This window comes from Zosterops lateralis (genome assembly GCF_965231275.1).
Source record: "Zosterops lateralis genome assembly, chromosome: 22".
Lineage (NCBI taxonomy): Eukaryota > Metazoa > Chordata > Aves > Passeriformes > Zosteropidae > Zosterops > Zosterops lateralis.
In genome coordinates, this window is record NC_139782.1 from 1,211,893 (window position 1) to 1,232,321 (window position 20,429).

Sequence of the window (20,429 nt, forward strand, 5' to 3'; positions counted from 1 at the left end):
GTGCCGAGAGCCAGGAACGGGACTGGAGCTACCAGGGCTCTCCGGACCTGTTGGGGGCTCACAGCTCATTGTTGGGGTCACACTGAGCCCCCCCAGCCCTCCCCAGGCCCCTTTTCCCCATCCCAGGAGCATCCGAGCCCCCCACACCTACCCCGGCCTTTATCAGCTCCGAAAAGCCGACGTTTAAATGGCATTAGGGGCCCGATTTGGAGCCACAAAAGCCATGAAATTCAGAGTTAAGGCTCCAAAATCCACTTGTCGCTCCGGCCCTGAGGCGTGAAAGGCCCGAGCCGGGGGCAGGGGCTGGGCCGGGGGCTCGGGCCGGGCCAGGGGGGCTCGGCTGAGCCCGGACGGGATTGAAACGAGCCGGGGCCAGGCTGGGACGGGCCAGGGGCAGCGTCTGGGGGAGCTTTGGAGGGGCTCACCCCAAACTGGGCGGCGGGAGGTGACTGGGATGGAGGGGACAGTGCTGTGGTCCGCCCGGGGTGATGGTTTGGGGACAATCCTGGCAGCCAGGGTGGGGCTCTCTCCTCCCTGATGGGATTTGGGGTGGGTTTGGGGCTCTCTCTCTCCCTGGCAGAGGTTTGGGGTGGATTTGGGGCAGATTTGGGGTTCTCCCCTCCCTGCTGGGCTTTGGGGTAGGTTTGGGGCAGAGCTGGCCTCCCTTGTGCCCTCCCAGTGCCCGGATGCTTTGGAGTAACACTGATGAGGACAAAGGGAAATGGTTTAAGCTGAAAGGGGGCAGGGTAAAGTGAGATATTGGGCAGGAATTGTTCCCTGTGAGGGTGGGGAGGCCCTGGCACAGGGTGCCCAGAGAAGCTGTGGCTACCCCTGGATCCCTGGCAGTGCCCAAGGTCAGGCTGGACAGGGCTTGGAGCAACCTGGGACAGTGGAAGGTGTCCCTGCCACGGCACTGGATGAGCTTTAAGGTCCCTTCCCACCAAACCATCCTGAGATTCTGAATGAGGCCCCTTGTTTTTCCTGCCTCTCTTCCCCAAGCAGGGGAACATCTTTTTAGCACAAAAATTTAAAGCTGGGTTGATTTTATTTAAAAGTCCCCAATGCCGACTCACTCTCGCTCTTTATTCGACAGCGACCTGGAGAAATAATTCATGAAAACAATGCAGAGAGGCTTGAATATGATTTTATTGCACATTTCTCTAGCTGAGTCAGGATCCACAGGAACTGCAGCCACTCCTCCCTGCCCTGCGCAAGGTCAGTGTCACCCCTGACCCCAACACCCATCACAGCAGCCCTGCCAGGGCTCCAGCCACCTGCAAACCCTGTTAATCGAGCAGTAATTAATCCTAGGGTTAATTAAACAAACATTTGTGAATTAGGACTGAGCCTGGAGGAGGCAGGGCCTTGTGATCCAGATCCATTTTCCTGTTCATGCTGCAGGTCCCAGCACTGAGCCCGGCCTGAGGGACACCCTGGTGTCAGGCCTGGTTTAAGTCCTGGTTTAAGGCTTGGTTTAAATCCTGGTTTAAGGCCTAACTTAAGACCTGATTAAACTCCTGGTTTAACACCTGATTTAACTCCTGGTTTAACACCTGATTTAAGGCCTAAATTAACTCCTGGTTTTACTCCTGGTTTAAGGCCTGTTTTAAGTCCTGCAGACGGCAGCTGGCCCTGGAGATGGGGTGGGATGGGGCTGGGTGTTACAGCAGCTCCCCGGATGGAGCTCGGGGCTCCTGGAGCTGCTGCTCCTCCAGGGGTGGGGAGGGGAGGTTCCCCCACCCAGGAGCTCGAGCAGGACATTCCCTGTTCCCAAAACATCCCAACACTCTCCCAGCACGTTCCCCGCAGGGCACACACAGGGGTCAGAGCAGGGGAAGCAGCCAGGAGCTGATGGGACACCAGAGCCAGCCTGGCCCTGTTCCCAGCAGTGACACCAGGGCACCCAGGGGGTGCTGGAGCTCCTCTGCCCCAGCCTGAGCCCAGCTGGGAGGTCCTGTGCAGGCTCTGAGGGATGGGATGAGGCTGGAATGAGGCTGGAATAAGGCACTGGAGCTCATTTCCAAGCAGCACCACAGCTGCCCTCTCCTGGCACGAGGTTCCTGCTGCAGAGCTCCCTTCCCAGCCCATTTGGGATGAGGGGGGCTCAGGGTGGGCAGAAATCCCAGGCCGGGGGTGGAACCAGCCTGGCTCCCCTGGTGCAGGGAGAGCTGCACATCCAGGGATTGGGGCTGCTGGGGACACAGGGAGGGACACAGCTGGGTACAAGTGACAGGGACAAGGAGTCCTGAGCTCATCTCCTGCTCAGCCTCGAGAAGAGGGAACCACTCTGGGGATGGGAGAACAGGGAGGAAAAGGGAGTCAGGGTCCAGCTGAGCCTCTGCAGCCACCCCTAATTAACAACTGACCTAATTAAGCATGCTCACACCGAATCACCGAGGTTGGAAAAGACCTTTAAGGTCACCAAATCCAACACCACTGCCACACTCACCATCGTGTCCCCAAGTGCCACATCACTGAGGAAAGCACTGGGACCTCCGAGCTTTACAATTTAATAACAAGTATTTTTTTTCCTTTTTTTTTTGTTAAATAACTCCTAAGCGGGGCGGGTTAGAGCTCAGTAGTGGAAGTGCTGTGTGGGGTGGCAGCTGTCACCCCAGGGGCCCTGGTGTCCCCAGGTCACTGCATGTAGGCGTAGCGCCAGTCCCGCAGCGGCACGTGTGTCTCCTTGATGGCCTGAGGGGACGTCCAGCGCAGGAGGTAGTGGGGACCCCCGGGCTTGTCATTGGTGCCTGCGAGGGGACAGCACACAGGGCTGGTGACACCACCCAGGGCGGCAGGGACACAGAGGGACAGGGGGGACATGGAGGACGGAGACATGAAGGGACATGGAGCACAGGAAAGACATGGAGGGATGAGAGGGGCACAGAGAACAAGGGACATAGAGGGACAGGAGGGACATGGAGGGACACAGAGCACAGGAGGAGGGATGGGACGGACACAGGGGACAAGGGACATGGAGCACAGGAGGCACACAGAGGGACACAGAGGGATGGGAAGGACATTGAGGGACACAGAGGATGGGAGGGACAGGGGACACAAGGAATAGGAGGGACACAGAGCACAGGAGGGACAGAGAGGGACAGGAAGGACACAGAGTGATGGGGACACGGAGGGACACAGAGAACAAGAGACACGGAGCACAGGAGGGACATGGAAGGACACAAGGGACACAGCAAACAAGGGACACGGAGGATGGGGACATGGAGGGACACTGAGCACAGGAGGGACATGGAGGGATGGGAGGGCCATGGAGCACAGGAGGGACGCAGAGAGACAGGAGGGACATGGAGGATGGGAAGGACACCGAGGGACATGGAGGATGGAAGGGACACAGGACACAAGGAATGGGAGGGACATGGAGGGACAGGTAAGATGTGGAGGATGGGAAGAATATGGAGGAGGATGGGAGGGACACAGAGGATGGGGACATGGAGAGACACCAAGTACAGGAGGGACATGGAGGGACAGGAGGGACATGGAGGGATGGGAGGGCCATGGAGCACAGGAGGGACGCAGAGAGACAGGAGGGACATGGAGGGATGGGAAGGACACAGAGGATGGGGGGGGACACAGGATGCAAAGGATGGGAGGGATAGGGGGATGGGAGGGACATGCAGGGATGGGGACCAGGAGAGACATAGAAGGACAGGAGGGACATGGAAAGACATGGAGGAACAGGGTACAGGGACACAGAAGGACATGGAGCACAGGATGAATGTGGAGGGATGAGAGGGACATGGAAGGACAAGGAGGATGGAAGGGACAGGAGGGACACAGAGAGGAGCTGGGAGGGGCCCAGGCAGGAGCCCTGGAGTCACCTGAGATGCGGGAGCCCCCAAAGGGCTGCTGGGCCACCACGGCCCCCGTGGATTTGTCGTTGATGTAGAAGTTGCCAGCGGCGTTACGGAGCAGCTTCCGGGACTCCTCGATGACCGCCCTGGGCAGGGACAGGCAGAGACTGAGCACAGCCTGAACACAGCCCTGAGCACAGCCCTGAACACAGCCCTGAGCACAGCCCTGAACACAGCCCTGAGCACAGCCCTGAGCACAGCCTGAACACAGCCTGAACACAGCCTGAACACAGCCTGAACACAGCCCTGAGCACAGCCTGAGCACAGCCCTGAACACAGCCCTGAGCACAGCCTGAACAGAGCCCTGAGCACAGCCCTGAACACAGTCTGAACACAGCCCTGAGCACAGCCTGAACACAGCCCTGAACACAGCCCTGAGCACAGCCCTGAACACAGCCCTGAGCACAGCCTGAACACAGCCTGAACACAGCCCTGAACACAGCCCTGAGCACAGCCCTGAGCACAGCCCTGAGCACAGCCCTGAACACAGCCTGAACACAGCCTGAACACAGCCTGAACACAGCCCTGAGCACAGCCCTGAACACAGCCTGAACACAGCCCTGAGCACAGCCCTGAACACAGCCCTGAGCACAGCCCTGAACACAGCCCTGAACACAGCCCTGAGCACAGCCTGAACACAGCCTGAACACAGCCCTGAACACAGCCCTGAGCACAGCCCTGAACACAGCCCTGAGCACAGCCCTGAACACAGCCCTGTGTCTGTGTTTGCTGCAGAGCCACCAAAACCCAGCAAAGAGAGTTTCTGTCCCCTCCAGAGGGGTCTGTGTCCCCTCCAGAGGTTGTTCTGTCCCCTCATGCTCAGTTCCAGGCCTCAGGGGTTTCACACACACAGCTCCTGCATTTTCCCTGCTTTGGGGTTTTTAAATTTTCTTTCTCTATTTATGTTTCATGGTAATAAAATGAAGGTTGCTATCTGCAACTTCCTCATCCCTGTGAGTGTCCCAGGCCAGGCTGGATGGGCTGGGAGTACCCTGGGACATTTGGAGGTGTCCCTGCCTGGCAGGGGTGGCACTGGGTCAGCTCTAAGGTCCCCCCAGCCTGAACCAGCCCAGAATTCTGTGATAATTTTGGGTGATTCTCTCTGAGATCACACTGTTCTTTGCCCTCCTCCTGTTGAGTGGGAGTGTGTTCACCCCCCAGGTGCTCCAAACATTCCTTTGGGATAATTCCTCACTGAAAAACCAGCTTTTTTGGGGTAAGAAACCACTTTCCAACCATCCCTTTCCCTCCTTGCAGGTGGAGCACCAAAATCAGCACGAGCTTGGTGGGAAATGCTCTTCCCTCCTCTGGAGAGAAGGAAAACTCCAGACGGGAAAAGCATCCCCAGCTGCTCTTCAGGGGAACTGGGGGAATTTAGGGAATTTTAGGGAATTTGGGGACTCACTTCTCCTGGGCGAAGATCGCCCCCGTGAGGCCGTAGGGGGTGGTGGTGTCGATGAGCTCCAGCACCTCCTTGTAGCGATTCTCGGGGTACACGAAAACCGTCAGGATCGGCCCGAAGATCTCCTGCGAGCCCGGAAAGTACCACAGAACATCAGGATCGGCCTCAAAAAATCCATACAAACCATCAGGATTGGCCCAAAAATCTCCTGGTGGCCTGGAAAGTACCACAGACCGTCAGGGCTGGCCCCAAAAAACTCACAGAAACCGTCAGGATTGGCCCCAAAACCCCACACAAACAGTCAGAATCAGCCTCAAAAAACCCACAAAACCCCTCGGGATTGGCTCAAAAATCTCCTGGTAGCCCAGAAAATACCACAAATCATCAGGATTAGCCACAAAAAAACTCACATAAACCCTCAGGATTGGCCCCAAAACCCCACACCAACTGTCAGGATCGGCCTCAAAAAACAACAAACCCCATCAGGATCGGCCCAAAAACCTGTGAGCCCAAAGAACAACACAAAGTGTCAGGATGGGCTCCAAAAACCCCACACAAACCGTCAGGATCAGCCCCAAAAACCCACACAAACAGTCAGAATTGGCCCAAAAATCTCCTGGGAGCCCAGAAAATACCACAGACCTTCAGGATCAGCCCCAGAAAACAACACACCCCATCAGGATGGGCCCCAAACCCCCACACAAACCATCAGGATCAGCCCAAAAATCTCCTGGGAACCCAGAAAATATCACAAACCATCAGGATGAGCCCCAAAAAACCCACATACTGTCAGAATCGGCCCCAAAAACAACACACTGTCAGGACTGGCCCCAAAAACAACAACCCCCGTCAGGATCAGCCCAAAAATCTCCTGGAGCCCAAAGAATGACACAAACCATCAGGACTGGCCCCAAAAATCCCACACAAACCATCAGGATTGGCCTCAAAAAAACAAGGAACCTCATCAAGATCAGCCCAAAAACCTGTGAGCCCAAAGAACAACACAAAGTGTCAGGATCAGCCCCAAAAATCACACACACACCATAAAGATTGGCCCCAAAAAAACAACACACACCACAAGGATCAGCCCAAAAAAATAACAAGCCCTGTGAGGATCAGTGCCAAAATCTCCTGTGCAGCCCAAAAAACAACAGACACATTGTGAAGATTGGCCCAAAAATCGCCTGTGAGCTCAAAGAACAACACAAATTATGAGGATCGGCTCCAAAAAACCATATACACCCTAAGGATCAGCCCAAAAAATAACAAACCCTGTGAGGATCAGCCCCAAAATCTCCTGTGCAACCCAAAGAACAACATATCCCACGAGGATGGGCCCCAAAGAACAACACACTCTGAATATCGGCCCAAAAACTGCCTGTGAGCCAAAAAAACCCAATGAGAATTGGCCTGAAAATCTCCTGTGCAGCCCAAAGAACAACACACGCTGTGAGGATTGGCCTGAACATTTCCTCTGCAGCCCAAAAAACAACATGTCCTGTGAGGATTGGCCCCCAAAAACAACACACGCTGTCAGGATTGACCCAAAAATGGGCTGTGAGCCCAAAGAATGACACAAACCATGAGGATCAGCCCAAAAAATAACAAACCCTGTGAGGATCAGCCCAAAAATCTCCTGTGCAGCCCAAAGAACAACACACTCTGAGGACTGGCCCAAAAATCTGCTGTGAGCCCAAAAAACAATGAAGATCAGGCCAAGAATCTCCTGTGCAGCACAAATAACAACACACACTGTGAGGACTGGCCCCAAAATCTCTTGTGAGCCCAAAAAATGATAAAAACAACCAGGATTGGCCCAAAAATCTTCTGTGAGCCCAAAAAGCAACACATACAATGGGGGTTGTCCCAAAAATACCCTGTGAGCCCAAAGAGCACCACAAACCATGAGGATTGGCCCAAAAAATATCAAAACCCATCACAATCAGCCCAAAAATCTCCTGTGCAGCCCAAACCCCAGGATCAGCCCCAGGAAGGAGCAGGTGCTGCCCCACCCCAATCAGAACAATCCCAAAGCAGGAACCCACCCCAGAGCAGGGATTTGGGATGGGGATCCCCCACACCTCCCTCATGATGGGATCCCAGAGTCCCTGCAGGGATTTGGAATCGGGTTCGACACCTCTCTCATGATGGGGCCCCAGGGTCCCCACAGGGATTAGGGATGGGGTCCCAGGGGTCCCTGCAGAGATTTGGGATGGGGTCCCAAGGTCCCAACAAGGGTCTGGGGTGGGTCCCCCACCTCTCTCATGATGGGGTCCCTGCAGAGATTCGGGATGGGATCCCACACCCCTCTCATGATGGAGTCCCCACAGGGGTCTGGGATGGGGTCACGGGGTCCCCACAAGGGTCTGGGGTGGGTCCCCACCGCTCTCATGATGGGGTCTCCACAGGGGTTTGGGATGGGGTCCCAGGGTCCCCCAGGCGTCTGGGGTGGGTCCCCCACCTCTCTCATGATGGGATTCCCACAGGGATTTGGGATGGGATCTCAGGGTCCCTGCAGGGGTCTGGGATGGGGTCCCAGGGTCCCCGCAGGGGTCTGGGGTGGTCCCCCACCTCTCTCATGATGGGGTCCCGGGGGTCCCTGCTCTCCACGATGCAGGGCTCCACAAAGTACCCCACGCTGTCGTCGCAGCCGCCGCCCGCCAGGATGGTCAGGCTGGGGGAGCTCCGGGCGTGCTCCAGCCACTTCTTGATCCGGGCAAAGCTCTGGGGACAGGAGAACACTGGGTCTGGGGTCTGCGAGTCTGAAAGGGGGGCTGGGTCGGGAGTGACAGGAAATGAGTGGGCTTGGGGGTTAAGAGGGGAAACCCCCCAAACGGGGGTCTGGAAAGGGGTTTGGGTTGGGGATTACAGGAAACAAGTGGGTTTAGGGAGCTGAAAGGAGGTTTGGGGGTCTGGAAGGAGGTTTGGGGGTCTGGAAAGAGGTTTGGGTTGGGGGTGACAGGAAATGAGTGGGTTTGGGAGTTAAGAGGGGGTTTGGGGGTCTGGAAGGGGGTTAAAAGGGAGTTTGGGTCACTCCTCTCAGGACACTCCCCTCTCGGTGCTCTCCCAGCTCAGGAGGAGGAGCGGGAGCAGGGAATGCACACAGAACTCTCAGGTCCAGGACGATTTCTGAGGGACATTCCCCACTTTTCACCAGCAGGGCACACAATGCTCAGCTGACACCCCTGTCCCCACCTCAGCAGCAAACCCCACAGCCGGGGGAGCCTGGGGCTGCCCGGGGCTCACCTTGTCATCGATCACCGCCGAGAAGAACGTCCCGAAGTCCTGGGTGGGCTGCGGGGAGGCAAAGGAGGCGATGAGAGCACAGCCTGGGCCCAGAGCTCCCTCAGGACCAGCGGCAGCTGCAGCTCCCCCAAAAACTCTTCCCCGTGTCCGAGGGACTCCCCTTCCCCTGGCAGAGCCGGGCCAGCCCTCCCTGCAGACTCCGGCTACAAGTTAATTTCTAATCACGGCCAGGAGCTGAGGGGCGGTGGGGGGAGCAGGCGGGGATGAAAAGCTCCGTTCAATGGGAATTAGCAGCCAGTTCCCGCAGCCCCTAATCCCATCAGCCTCCCGCTGAGCCGCAAAGCCCTTCAGCAGCCCGGCAGCTCCGCTCACATCTCCCACTTTGATCTTCCCGTGCTCCTCCAGCAGCTTCTCTTTGATGTGGGGCCACAGCGAGGCCGGCGCGTAGAGCCGGGAGCAGGCGGAGCATTTCTGGCCGCCGTACTCGAAGGCCGAGCGCAGGGTCCCGTTGACGGCGCTGCCCACGTCGGCAGAGCTGTGCACCACGTGGAAGTTCTTCCCTCCGCACTCTGCCCAGGGAAAGGGACACGGGAGGGGCTGTCAGGGCGTGGCGGCTCCCAAAATCTGCCCGGTGCTCTCCTCCGCCTGGGTGGGGTTCCCAGGGGAGCTGGTGCCTTGGGATTTCAGCTTTTGTGTTTCTCATCTATTTATAATCCTGTAATTCTTAGTGTATAACTCTAAACTCCACACAGTGTCAGCTGCTGTTCTCCCATTTTGGTCAGACACAAAATTCCTCTCCGGGCCTGGGAATCAAGAACTGCCTCAGGCCCCAACAAATGTAAACAAAGATGAGTTGGTAGGAGGAAATTTGGGGTAAATGACTTCATTACCTGAAGCTGCAGTTGGAGGATGAACCCCCAATATGCAAATGAACCAAACTTACAAAAGTGTGAAAAGTGTGAAAACCATGAAAACCAAAAATGGACCCCTGCTCCATTTCTGGGTGTAGCCCCTGGGGTGGCTTTGTCTGCCCAAAACGTACCTGAGAGCCCTTCAGTTAAATAAATAAAAAGCAGTTACGCTTTTTATTCTCTTAATTTTATCTGATCTCTGTTTTTAGGGAGCCCCAAAAGGCATCAGGACAGGGAGAGCCACAACCCTGAGGGTACAACCCTGGAGCAGGCAGATAAAACTCATGGAGAAGGGACCAACCTAAATTCCCAAACTTTGGGACTCCAAACTCTGGGTTCCAACCACCACCTCCCACCCTAAAACTCCGAATATCCAGCGATTTCCTGCACCCTCAGCCCCCAGGGATGGGAGTGCTGCCCCTCTCCTCCCCAGGCAGAGGAGGAGCTGCCCCCTCACCCCTGCATCCCCCAGAAGGGTGGAGCAGGGTCAGTACCTCCGGCCAGGCGCGGGAAGTTGCGGTAGCGATCCAGGTTTTCCGACACCTGCTTCCAGAGGCGCTTGAAAGTCCTGCAAGAGGAGGGGGGAGCTGGGCAGGGCACCCCTGGCTCTGCACACAGGGCTGATGTGACCTGATGGGAAAGTGGCCCTAAAAATTGATGCCCTGATGGGAAACCTTCCAAAAAAGGGATGCCCTGATGGGAAATTCCTCTAAAAAAAAGGATGCCCTGATAGGAAACCCCCTAAGAACAGATGTCCTGCACAGGGCAGAGGGACTGAGAGCACAGATATAAAACAAAGGCTCAACACAGGAGCTCCACGGCTTTAAAAATAAAACTGTTGCAGGGAAGAGCACAGAGTGAGCATCCAGAAGTTTCTGTTCCTCCCCTTTCCCCCCTTCCCTCCAGGCCTTACTGTGACAAACCCTCTGTCTGAAAAACAATCAAAATGGAAATGGCCTCACAGCAGGAGGCTCAGCCAGGAACACCGAGCTGTGAGCTCCCCACCTGCCCAGCCCCACGCTCACCCGAGCATGGCCTGGCCCTGGAGAGGGGGCCCAAGCTCTGAGAGCCTCTGCAGGGAGCCCTCAGCACCTCTGACACGCCATGGGACACAGCCAGAGCCCAGGGGAGCACACCCACCTGGGGTGCACACCCATCTGGGGAGCAAACCCACCTGGGGGGAAAAATCCACCAGGGGAGCAAACCCACCTGGGGAGCAAACCCACCTTCGGGGGAAAGTCCACCAGGGGAGCAAACCCACCTCGAGCAGCAGCCTCAGAGCATCCCTGGAAGTGTCACTGCCACTCTGGCTGCTCCTGTGCCCCGAGTTCACCCCCAGAGCTAAAACCACTTCCCCCCCAGCACTAAAACCCAGCTCAGACACTTTTTGTCACCCCCTATTTTGACCTAACCGTGCCACCACGCCCTGCCAGCTGCAGCACCCTTCCCAAGGCTGGCCTGGCGTTCTGAGGGGGCACCAGAGGAGCCCCCAGCCCCGTCCCTGCCCAGCCCCAACCTACGGCACGCTGCCGGTGAAGTTGAGGCCGCAGAAGTGCTCGGAGCTGGTGACGGTATCCCCAAACTCGGGGCCGTCCGAGGGCACGAACTGCACCACGTTTGGGGGCAGCCCAGCCTCCAGCAGGATCTTGTAGACGGCGTAGCTGGAGAGCAGGGCCGTGTCACTGGGCTTCCACAGCACCACGTTCCCCTGTGGGAGGAGAACAGCTCATCAGGAATGACAGAATTCTCGGGAAAAGCATCCCGGAGTGGCGACACCTCGCAGGAATTCGCAGCCTTTTCTTCCTATTCTGTGTTCCCCATGTTCTCTGCACATATATTTATTCGTAGATCTGTAGCCTATTGTATTAGTCATTAGTTCCCCCAGTCTTTTTTCCTTTTCTATATTCCCTGTATTCTTTGCACATACTTACATTTATGTAATATTTACATTTATTTGTAGCTCTGTGCTTCTTGTATTAGTGACTCATTTTCCCAGCCTTTTTTAGTTTTATGTGTTCCCTGTATTCTTTGCACATTTATTCTTTGGTATCTCCGTAGCCTATTGTATTAGGGACTAGTTTTCCCAGCCTTTTTTTTTATTTTCTATCTTCCCTGTATTCTCTGCACGTATATTTATTTGTAGCTCCATAGCCTCTTGTATTAGTGACTCACTTTCCCAGCCTTTTTTAGTTTTATGTGTTTCCTGTGTTCTTTGCACATATATTTGTAGCTAGTTGTAGCTCTGTAATATGTAGCTACTATTGTATTAGTGACTAATTTTCCCAGTCTTTTTTTTTCTTTTCTATATTCCCCGTGTTCTTTGCACATATATTTATTTGTAGCCTAATGTATTAGTGATTAATTTTCCCAGTACTTTTCCATGGCCTTTCCCTAGGCAGAAATACAAAATCCAGAGCTCCAAGTCCCAGGGTGTAAAAGGTTCCAAAGTTATCTTGGCTCTTCTTGGGCACCAAGGTTAAGAACATTTATTTGAGATACATTTCATGGACAGAGCACAGCCAGTGCTGAGGGAGGACTGCAGAGAAGGGACTTGACCTGGGGGGGAATTGCATCACCACTTACCCTCCTAATTAGTGCCTTTTTATCAATTATGCCAACTTTCTAAAACCTATAAAAATGTATATTCAGCCCTGGAGGGGGTGGGCTTTTGTGGGCATCTTTCCATAACTGCCCCTGAAGGCCTTTGAATAAAAATCCACTCTTGCTTTATTTCCTTACTAAAATTATCTCAATTCCATTTCCAGGTTGGAAAAAAGTCACCATGTGTAGGGGCATCTGTAGACGGCAGGGAGAGGGAACTCTGCTGACCTGAGATATTCTAGAACAGGTGGTTTTATTGCAAGGGTGGTGGGTAAAAAGGGCTTTGCCTTCAGCCACCAGCCTGGGTTGGAGGGAACCCCAAAGAGAGAGGGAGAGAGAGAGGGGGTGAGGTGAGAGAGATGACAGGGGTAAGGGAGGTAAGAGACCTAAAAGAGCTGGGGGATGCAAGAGAGTGAGGACCTTGTTACATTACAATCCATTCTATCTCCTTTTGTGTTGAATATTCTAATTTACAGTGACCAACCCCCGCGAGATACAAAACCTACAGACTTTGCATGCAGCCTATGAGAACTGTTATATTACCATATAATCCTATATTCTAAACTCTAAAGCCAACTTTTCTTGTCTACCTTTTCCCTGATGCCTTGGCAGGGTGGAGAGGGGCTGCATCCTTGGATCCTTCTGTTTTCTATCCTTCAACCCATCTCCAGCTTCCTGCCTGCCATGATCATATCTCAAAGCTGCCCTTCATTTCTATTTCATTCTCAGGTTTTACATCTTCAGTATTTCTTGCCAAGGAATTAACATCTGCAAGCTTTTCCTGTCTCATCTTTCCCAACAACCACCACCTTTACTCCAGCATTGTTTGGGCAGGACTGGGCATGCCCTGCTCAGCTGAGGGCACAAATCGCCCCTTTTCTTTCAGCAGGTGGCTGTGCCAGCCTTCCACACCTCCCTTCCAGGGCTGGGCTCTGCCTTCCCCAGGAGGAGCTGGAAACCCGGCCCTGGTTCCTGCCTCGGGACACAGGAACGTGCTCCCAATGTCACCAGCGATGTCACCAGCGATGTCACCGGCTCTGGGCAGCGCCCAGCAGGTGTTTGTGCCAGGCAGGGCAGTGAAACCAAACCTCCTGCCTGGATTAACCAGCACAAACAGCACAAGGGGCTGGAGAGCTCGGCTGGTGCCACCCCACCCCCTTGGCCCCAAGCCATGGCCTCCCTGTGACCCCAGTGACTGCCCCATGTCCCTGTCACACGGCCTGGCCTCCCCTGCAGGGGTCACAGCCCTGGGGAGGGAGTTCTGGACTCTCATCTCCTGCTTTCCAGGGATTTGCTGGGCAGGAAAACTCCTCCTGGGCACAGCTCCTCCCTGGGCCCCTCCAATCCTTCCACTGCAAACACGAAGAGAAATAAACCACTCCCTGCAGAAACCTGCAGGGGCCGGGAAATGCAGGACACAGCATTCCCTGGACTGCTCTGATCCTGAGGAACTCCTGTTCCCAGGATCGACTGCATGGATCTCTCCAGTGTCTAATCCCCTGTGCTGCTCAAACACTGGGGCTCTAATTAACATTCCCCCGTTAAGCAGCGTTTTCCCCTGACTTTAATCCAGGTGCCCCCTGCTGCTGAGCTTCCCAAGGCACCTGCTGATGTCCTGCTGCCTCCCTGCTGCCCAGGGCCAGCATTCCATCACCTGCAGCATCCCGGTGGGAATCCATTGTCACACCAAGCAGGGGGAGCTGGATGAGCCACGGGATGTCCCTGATGTCACTCAGAGCTGCCAGCACGGGTTTGTCCCGTCCCAGCAGGGCTCACCCGCTCTGGGATGAGCTCACGGCCACATTTCCCAAAGCCAAGGGTCTCCCTCGGATCCTGGGGTGGGAGGAAGGGAACTCTCTCTCTCACCAGAAATATTCCCAGCTCCACAGTGGCTTCCCCCTCTCCCTGTCCCCCCCATTCCTGCCCTACTCAAGTGACACTCAAATGCTTCACTCAAATAAGGCTTCAAATGTGATGTTCCTAAATTGAAAGCTGTGTTCTCCAGCCTCTCTGGGGCCAGCAGGAAATCCAAGACTAATTAGCAAAGCGTTGAGGACAATTTGTTGTATTTTTTTCTTTCCCAGTGCAACAATAAATTGATTATTCCTGGCCCAAATTCACCAGGTTATTACAGTCTCTCCCCAAAATCCACCCTGAAGAGGCAGGAGCTCCTGTGCTCCATGGGCTGGGACACAAATGGGAATGTGCAGAAATGCTTTTTACCAATGCTTTGATTTTTTTGGATGCTTTTTCACACCTTCTGGACTCTCCTGTCTACCAGTTTGGTGCTAAATAATAGAGCCACAGCCTGCCTTTGCCTTCCTTGGCCCTAACACACCCACTGCACCCAGAAAGTGTCATCCCAGAGGAATCTGAGCAATTAAAAACTGGTTACACTTTCATGTCCCAACAGCACCCTGAGCCCAGGTAGGAAATCAACCCTGCTGTGTTGATTCCCGGATCTCAAACCCTGGGAAGGAAAGGACACCTTGTTTCAGTACAAAAACCCCAGAAGGGCAGGTTTGGGCAGCTTGTGCTTTTCCAACACTCCCCCCATCACAGTGGAAACCCAGACACTGGGATGTTTTAATTAAAGTCCAGTTGATGACTGGGTCAAGGAGTCCAAGAGGTGTGTCTGGGGGACAGCTGAACAGCCCCAGTTCAGCTCCCTCCTTGCCCAGCCCAGCCCAGCTGAACCTGAGGGCTGGGATCCCTGTCCCAACCTTTCCCTGGCCTGCCCTGTCCCCCTGCCCTGTCCTGTCCCCCTGCCCTGTCCCCTGTCCTGTCCCCCTGCCCTGTCCCCCTGTACCCCTGTCCCTTGCCCTGTCCCCCAGCACTCACCATCAGCGCCGGAGCCCCCGCCAGGTTCCCCCCAATGGCCGTGAAGTTGAAGGGGGACACGGCAGCCACGAACCCCTGCGGAGGGACAGGGACAAGTGACCACTGGGAACCTCCAGTCCCCCAGCGTGACCAGTGGGGCATAGGGGGGGCCCAGTTCACCTCCAGCCCCCGGTACACCATGGAGTTGGTGCTGATGTCCACGCTGAGGGGCTGGCTCTGCTCCAGCTCCAGAGCGTACTTGGCGTTGAAGCGGAAGAAGTCGATGAGCTCGGCGGCCGCGTCAATCTCCGCCTGGATCACGGTCTTGCCCTGTGGGGAAGGGAAGGGGGAATGCAGCAGTAAGGCAGTGCTGTCTGTGGGGTGCCCCTCCCAAGCTCAGCTCTCAAAGATGGGGCATCCTGCACAGCCTTGTGTGGACTTGATATTTTCTGAGCTTGAGGAGAGCTAGCTCTTCTCAAGGGAAACTTTTCAACAGTTTTCTTTCTCACAAAACAACCTTGTGTAAACAATATTTCTTTCCCATAACAAGAGGTGGTGCTTGCTATTTCTGTTACTGAGCCAATGGGAGAGGTGTCAGTCCTATGGGCCAGTAACGTGCCTTCTTAGTGCAACATGTTATAAAAGGGCTAAATGAATTGTAAATAAACCTTCTGATTTCTACTGCCTTCTGACTGGAGTCAAATATCTTTATTTCATGTCCCATTGTGACAGCCTTGTTATATTGTTTTATATGTTGTGTTTATTGTATTGTTGGTTTTTTGCAAGTATTAAGATGAATGTTATATGTAAAATACTAAAATAGCTTTCCTGCATAAATATAGTTTTTATTTCTGGTATTAACAAAAAAAAATAGGCATAGTTGTAGCAGGGTATCTGTGTAATAGGCCATTCTGATGCACCAGCCAAACTGGTTGTGAGTAATCTTATCAAACCAGCTGCAGTTTTGTTGTTAGAGCTCTCAGGAATTCATCAGAGTTACTGAAAAAACAACAGGATCAAAAATAAGAAGAGAGCCTGAAAAATGTCTGCAAAAAACGTAAACCCTGGACAGGGGGAGCACAACGTGAGGAGGAACACTTGAGCAATTGGATGTCCTGCAGGATGTGTGCCTGCCTCAGGGAGAAGCAGCTTGGCCAACCCAGAGATGTCCAGGTGGACAGCAGACCTAGAGTCGATATCTGCCATGTAAGATGAACAATAAACAGCTTCTGCTGGAATCACATTGATTCTGTGATTCAGTGGCCCATTTCCCCCTGCATATAGTAGTAACAGTTAATATAATGTGCCTACTTAGCTAAATGGCATTTAGCAAACAGATAATAAAACCCCTGCTGCTAACAAGCCAACTATCAAACACCTATCATCTGTAAATAGTATAAACCAAAGCCTAAACTAAAAGTAATGAAAAAACTAGATTAAAACCACAACTTAAAAACATGCATGCTCTAAAAGAGCAGACCCAAAAAATAATCATGTAAAACAGTTCCTAAAATATAGAAATTAATTTGTAGGAAACTATAACTATACATAATAGTCTATAAACATAAAACAAATTAATGTAATAAAAACAATATTTAAAAAAATATGTCAAAAAAATAACAAGTATGCTCTTAGCTAAATACCAAACACCCAGCCACTTTTAACCCTTTACTTTATTTCTATGCCCTATTATCTTTTTATTAAACTTTTAAAATTTTACCAAAAAAAATAAACCTCATTTTTTCACAGCTGATCCTGCTCCCAGGAGAGCAAGGAATGAGGATCACTCTGTATCCCCTCAGAGAGCACCTCCAGGCATTCCCACTGCCAAAAACCATCCTGGCAGCTCCTCCAGCTCCCTCCTGCTGAGCCCAGCTCCTCCTGCAGCCCTCACCTGCCCCACCATGGTCTTGGCCAGCACTTCAGCTCTCCGTGGGCCACTCAGCATGTCAGCTGCCTTCAGGAAGATCTGGGCACGGTCCTGCACAGGTTTCAGGTCCCATTCCTTCCTCGCTGCCAAGGCAGCATTAATTGCTTTGTTAATGAGCTCCTGTGGAAGCAAAGGGGAAAAGGCAGCAAGGAGGAGCCTCTCCAGGTTCCTCTCCAGCACCAGGTCACAGGGAAAGGCAAGGGGTCACCCACCCCAGGCACAAAACACGGGTGCCATCACAACCCCCAATCTGCAGCTCCTGGTGAGGGTTTGTTCCAGCATCCCTGGGGCTTGGAATGGCTCCCGGAGCCTCCCTGCTCACAAAATGTATTTCACATGCTAAACCCAGGGCAAGTGCTGCTGCTTCCCCAAAAAACAGCCAGGAAGAGGTGGGACAGAGAGGTGCACTCACCTTGCTGGCATAGCAGTACTTGGCCACCTTGTGTGCATGGTTGAAGGGCTGGGAAGAGAAGAAAAGGCTCTGTAGGAACCAGTCTCAGGATCCCCCTGCAGGGACCCCCTGCTCTGTTCCCCCCATTTAATGAGAACTCACCGAGAGCTGGTACCTCACCGTGGGTGTCCACACCTCCTCACCCCCGATGACACAGGGGATGTCCTCAGTCTTGCCCCTCAGCTCAGCCAGGGCCTGGCAGAGAGGAGAACACGGTGGGAGCAGCTCCCGCCCCTCCAGCTGCCCTCCATCCCCCTTCCCACGGGCAGAGGGAACCAGGAACAGGCTCCAGCCGTGGGAGGCACGGCTGTCCCCACAGGGAAGGAGCGGGAGCTGGGCAGGACGGGGTTGTCACACCAGGGAGAGCCTGGGGCTGTCGTGCAGCACCTGCAGCACAGCCCGGGAGCCCTTCCAGCTCCTAGAAATCCCCAAATCCCGGCTCCGGTACCTTCTGGAGCGCCGCTCGCTCGGGGCTCCCCGGCTTGAACTCCAGGATGGGCTCGTTGGTCACCTGGATGGCCGAGCCGTGCTGCCATCTCCGCCTGGGACACGGACAGGGATCGCTGCAATTCCCCGTTCCCTCCTTCCCCAGCACCGCAGGGACACCTCAGTCCGGGGGACACCCCGATCCCAGAGACGCCTCAGTCCCGGGGACACCTCGCTCACAGGGTCACCTCAGTCCCGGGCTGCCCGCCCCAACCAGCTCCATCCCTCCCGCCGGATGGCGATGCCAGAGCCGGGATCAGAGCCCGGACCTCGCCCCCGGCCCACCACCCCTTCTCCTCTCTGGGGAAAAAGCGCTGGGAAAGCATTTTGAAAGCACGGGGCACAGCTCCGGATGACCCGGCCGCTCCAGCATCCCCACGCTCCGGCGGCCCCGGCAAAGTCCAGGGGGCAAAAGCCGCCCTGGCACCGCTGAGGGCCGGGACCGCCACAGACACAGCTCCTGTCACACCGTCCGGAGCAGCGAAAACGCCCCAACAACGGGGAAATGGGGGAGAAAGAGGGGAAAACCAGGGGGAAAGGGGGAAGACGAGAGAAAAAGGGGGAAAACGAGAGGAAAAGGGGGAAAACGAGGAGAAAAGGAGAAGATAATGGGGAAAGGGGGAAAGCAAGGGGGAAAGAGGAAAACCAAGAGGAAGCAGTGGAAAACAGGTAAAAACAAGGGTAAAAGGGAAAACAAGGGGTAAACTGTGGAAAGCGGGTAAAAACAGCGGGGAGAAAGAGAAAAACAAAGGGAAAACCGAGGGAAACGAGGGAGGAAAGGGGAAAACAGCTGCAAACAGTGGGAAGAAAAGGGCTGGCAGTGCCCGCGGCTGGCGGCGGGACGGCTCCCGGCGGGAGAGGGGATGGCAGAGCGGCCCCCGGTGGGGAGGGGGCGGGAAGGGGGCAAGGGAAGGGAGGGCAAGGGACAGGAGCCCACACTCACCCGCAGCCCCTCAGCGCCCGCAGCCGCCGCCACATCCCGGCCCCGCCGCGCTCCGGCCCGCGGCCGCACCACCCACCGCGCCGGGAGGAGGGGAGGGCGGGGAGGAGACACGACCATTGGTTAATCAATAAATGAATAAAGCCCCGGGGCCCGCGGTGTGGAGGAGCGGCCCCGCGCTCCCCGCTCGCTGTGTGTGAGGGTGCGGGCCGTGTTCCCCCCGCCCGCGGGGTGTCTGTGGGGTGTCCCACAGGCGCGTTCCCCCCCCCGTGCTGTGATGGTTCCGCCCGGAGCGGGGGGCGGTGGCGCGCGCGGCACGCGGGAGGGGGCGGGGCGCGGGAAGGAGCCAAAAATCATTTGAAAAAGGGAAATTTGGGGAAAACAACAACAAAACCGGCCCCAGGAGAGGCGGCGGCTGGGGCTGCGCGCGGAGCTCGGCGGGTCCTGCACGGGGAGAAGGAGAAAAGCAACTGCGAGTCCCTTTGGGAACTGAGAATTACCACAAAAGGGGCGATTTTAACCCAAAGGTGGAGCCTGGCTGGGCACAGGGCCAGGAGCGGGCTGAGGTGTGCAGCGGGTATTTTCATTTCCAAGGACAGTCACGTTTCAAGAGCAGCAGCTGAAGGACCCTCATTTTGAGGGGAGTTTGGGCTGTTTTAGAACCCCAAATCACCCGGGCTGAGCGGATTTTCGGAAACGAGGATGGGATGGTCCCTCCCTCCTCAGACCCGAATCCTTTTGCTTTAGAGCCGTTTCCCCCCACCAAGAATTAACACGCAGAGCCGTTCAACCAGGAGTTTGGTATTTATTGTATAGTTTTTTGTGTTTTTCCTCGTCACCAGAGACCGACTGGGACCTGTTTCCCGGACAGCTCCCGCCCTGGGTGCAGCCCCGGCACGGGCAGGACGGGGGACGGAGCGGGCTGGACACGGGCTGGACACGGGCCGGACACGGGCCGGACACGGGCTGGACACCGGCCGGACACGGGCTGGACACGGGCTGGACACCGCAGCGGACACCGAGAGCCGCCAGCAGACCTGGGAGGGGGCGGTGGGGTCAGTTTTGGCACTAAAAAAGGGGAAAATAGAGCAAATCTGCCCAACTCGGAGGAAGGCAGGTGTTTCTGGCTCTGGCTGAGGGAGTTTTCAGGGCTCCTCCCGACGTGGATTGGATTCTTGAAGCATTTCATGATCCCAAATCCACTGGTGGTGTCCCATTCCAGCTGCTGCAGGTTCCCAGCACAGAATTCCAGCCCCATCCCGGCTCCTGGGAGCTGGATCATCCTCCGGCCTTTCCCCACCAGGGCTCCAACAGCATCATCAGTCCAGTCTTTTTCATTAAAATTAGCTAATATACAGAATATAAAGCACAATATTTACACGGGGACGGTAACCAGGGGCGTTCCCACACCATCAGTAGTTCGTTGTCGTGGGGATAAAAGAAACTCTTACGTGACCTAAAGAGGAACGGACAAGGAGTGACACAGCAGGAGGGAAGAGACATCAATACCCTCCACTCGAACACGATAAATAATAAATAATCTTTTTTGGCAGAAGGTCGCTACATTGACTTTAACCACGGGAAGGTGTTTTAGGGACTGGATTGTGAGTTTTTTGGTGAAACCACGTTACACAAAGGAGTGTGTTTTAGTGACCGAGGTTGAACCACCCTCAAACCCTCTCCAGTAAAGCAGAAATTTGGGGGTTTGGGGGTGGCAGTCTGGGCAGCTCCCCTGGGTTTGTGGCACCGTGGTCTGGGCTGTTCTGCCAC

The 20,429-nt window shown here is 54.9% G+C and overlaps 1 protein-coding gene across 1 annotated transcript; it reads right to left on the reverse strand.

Annotated features, from left to right (window-relative positions):
* Positions 1-1,128: 1,128 nt before the first annotated feature.
* Positions 1,129-18,742, reverse strand: ALDH4A1 (aldehyde dehydrogenase 4 family member A1). Its single transcript, XM_083876901.1, has 15 exons — positions 18,663-18,742; positions 17,682-17,775; positions 17,336-17,428; positions 17,195-17,242; positions 16,747-16,902; positions 15,033-15,182; positions 14,874-14,948; positions 10,952-11,139; positions 9,926-9,999; positions 8,893-9,089; positions 8,521-8,568; positions 7,846-7,998; positions 5,278-5,399; positions 3,840-3,958; positions 1,129-2,750 (listed from the first exon to the last, which is right to left on the reverse strand). The coding sequence occupies exons 1-15, from the start codon at positions 18,695-18,697 to the stop codon at positions 2,638-2,640; spliced, it is 1,665 nt and encodes a 554-aa protein (XP_083733027.1). The 5' UTR covers positions 18,698-18,742; the 3' UTR covers positions 1,129-2,637.
* Between the last annotated feature and the right edge of the window lie 1,687 nt (positions 18,743-20,429).

Coding starts and splice junctions, on each gene's coding strand:
- ALDH4A1 (XM_083876901.1), bottom strand. CDS start 18,697: ATGTGGCGGCGGCTGCGGGCGCTGAGGGGCTGCGG. Junction 11,140..14,873: donor CGGGGGCTCCGGCGCTGATG/GTGAGTGCTGGG, acceptor CTCCTCCCACAG/GGGAACGTGGTGCTGTGGAA. Junction 8,569..8,892: donor GGAAGATCAAAGTGGGAGAT/GTGAGCGGAGCT, acceptor GCCTCCCCGCAG/CCCACCCAGGACTTCGGGAC.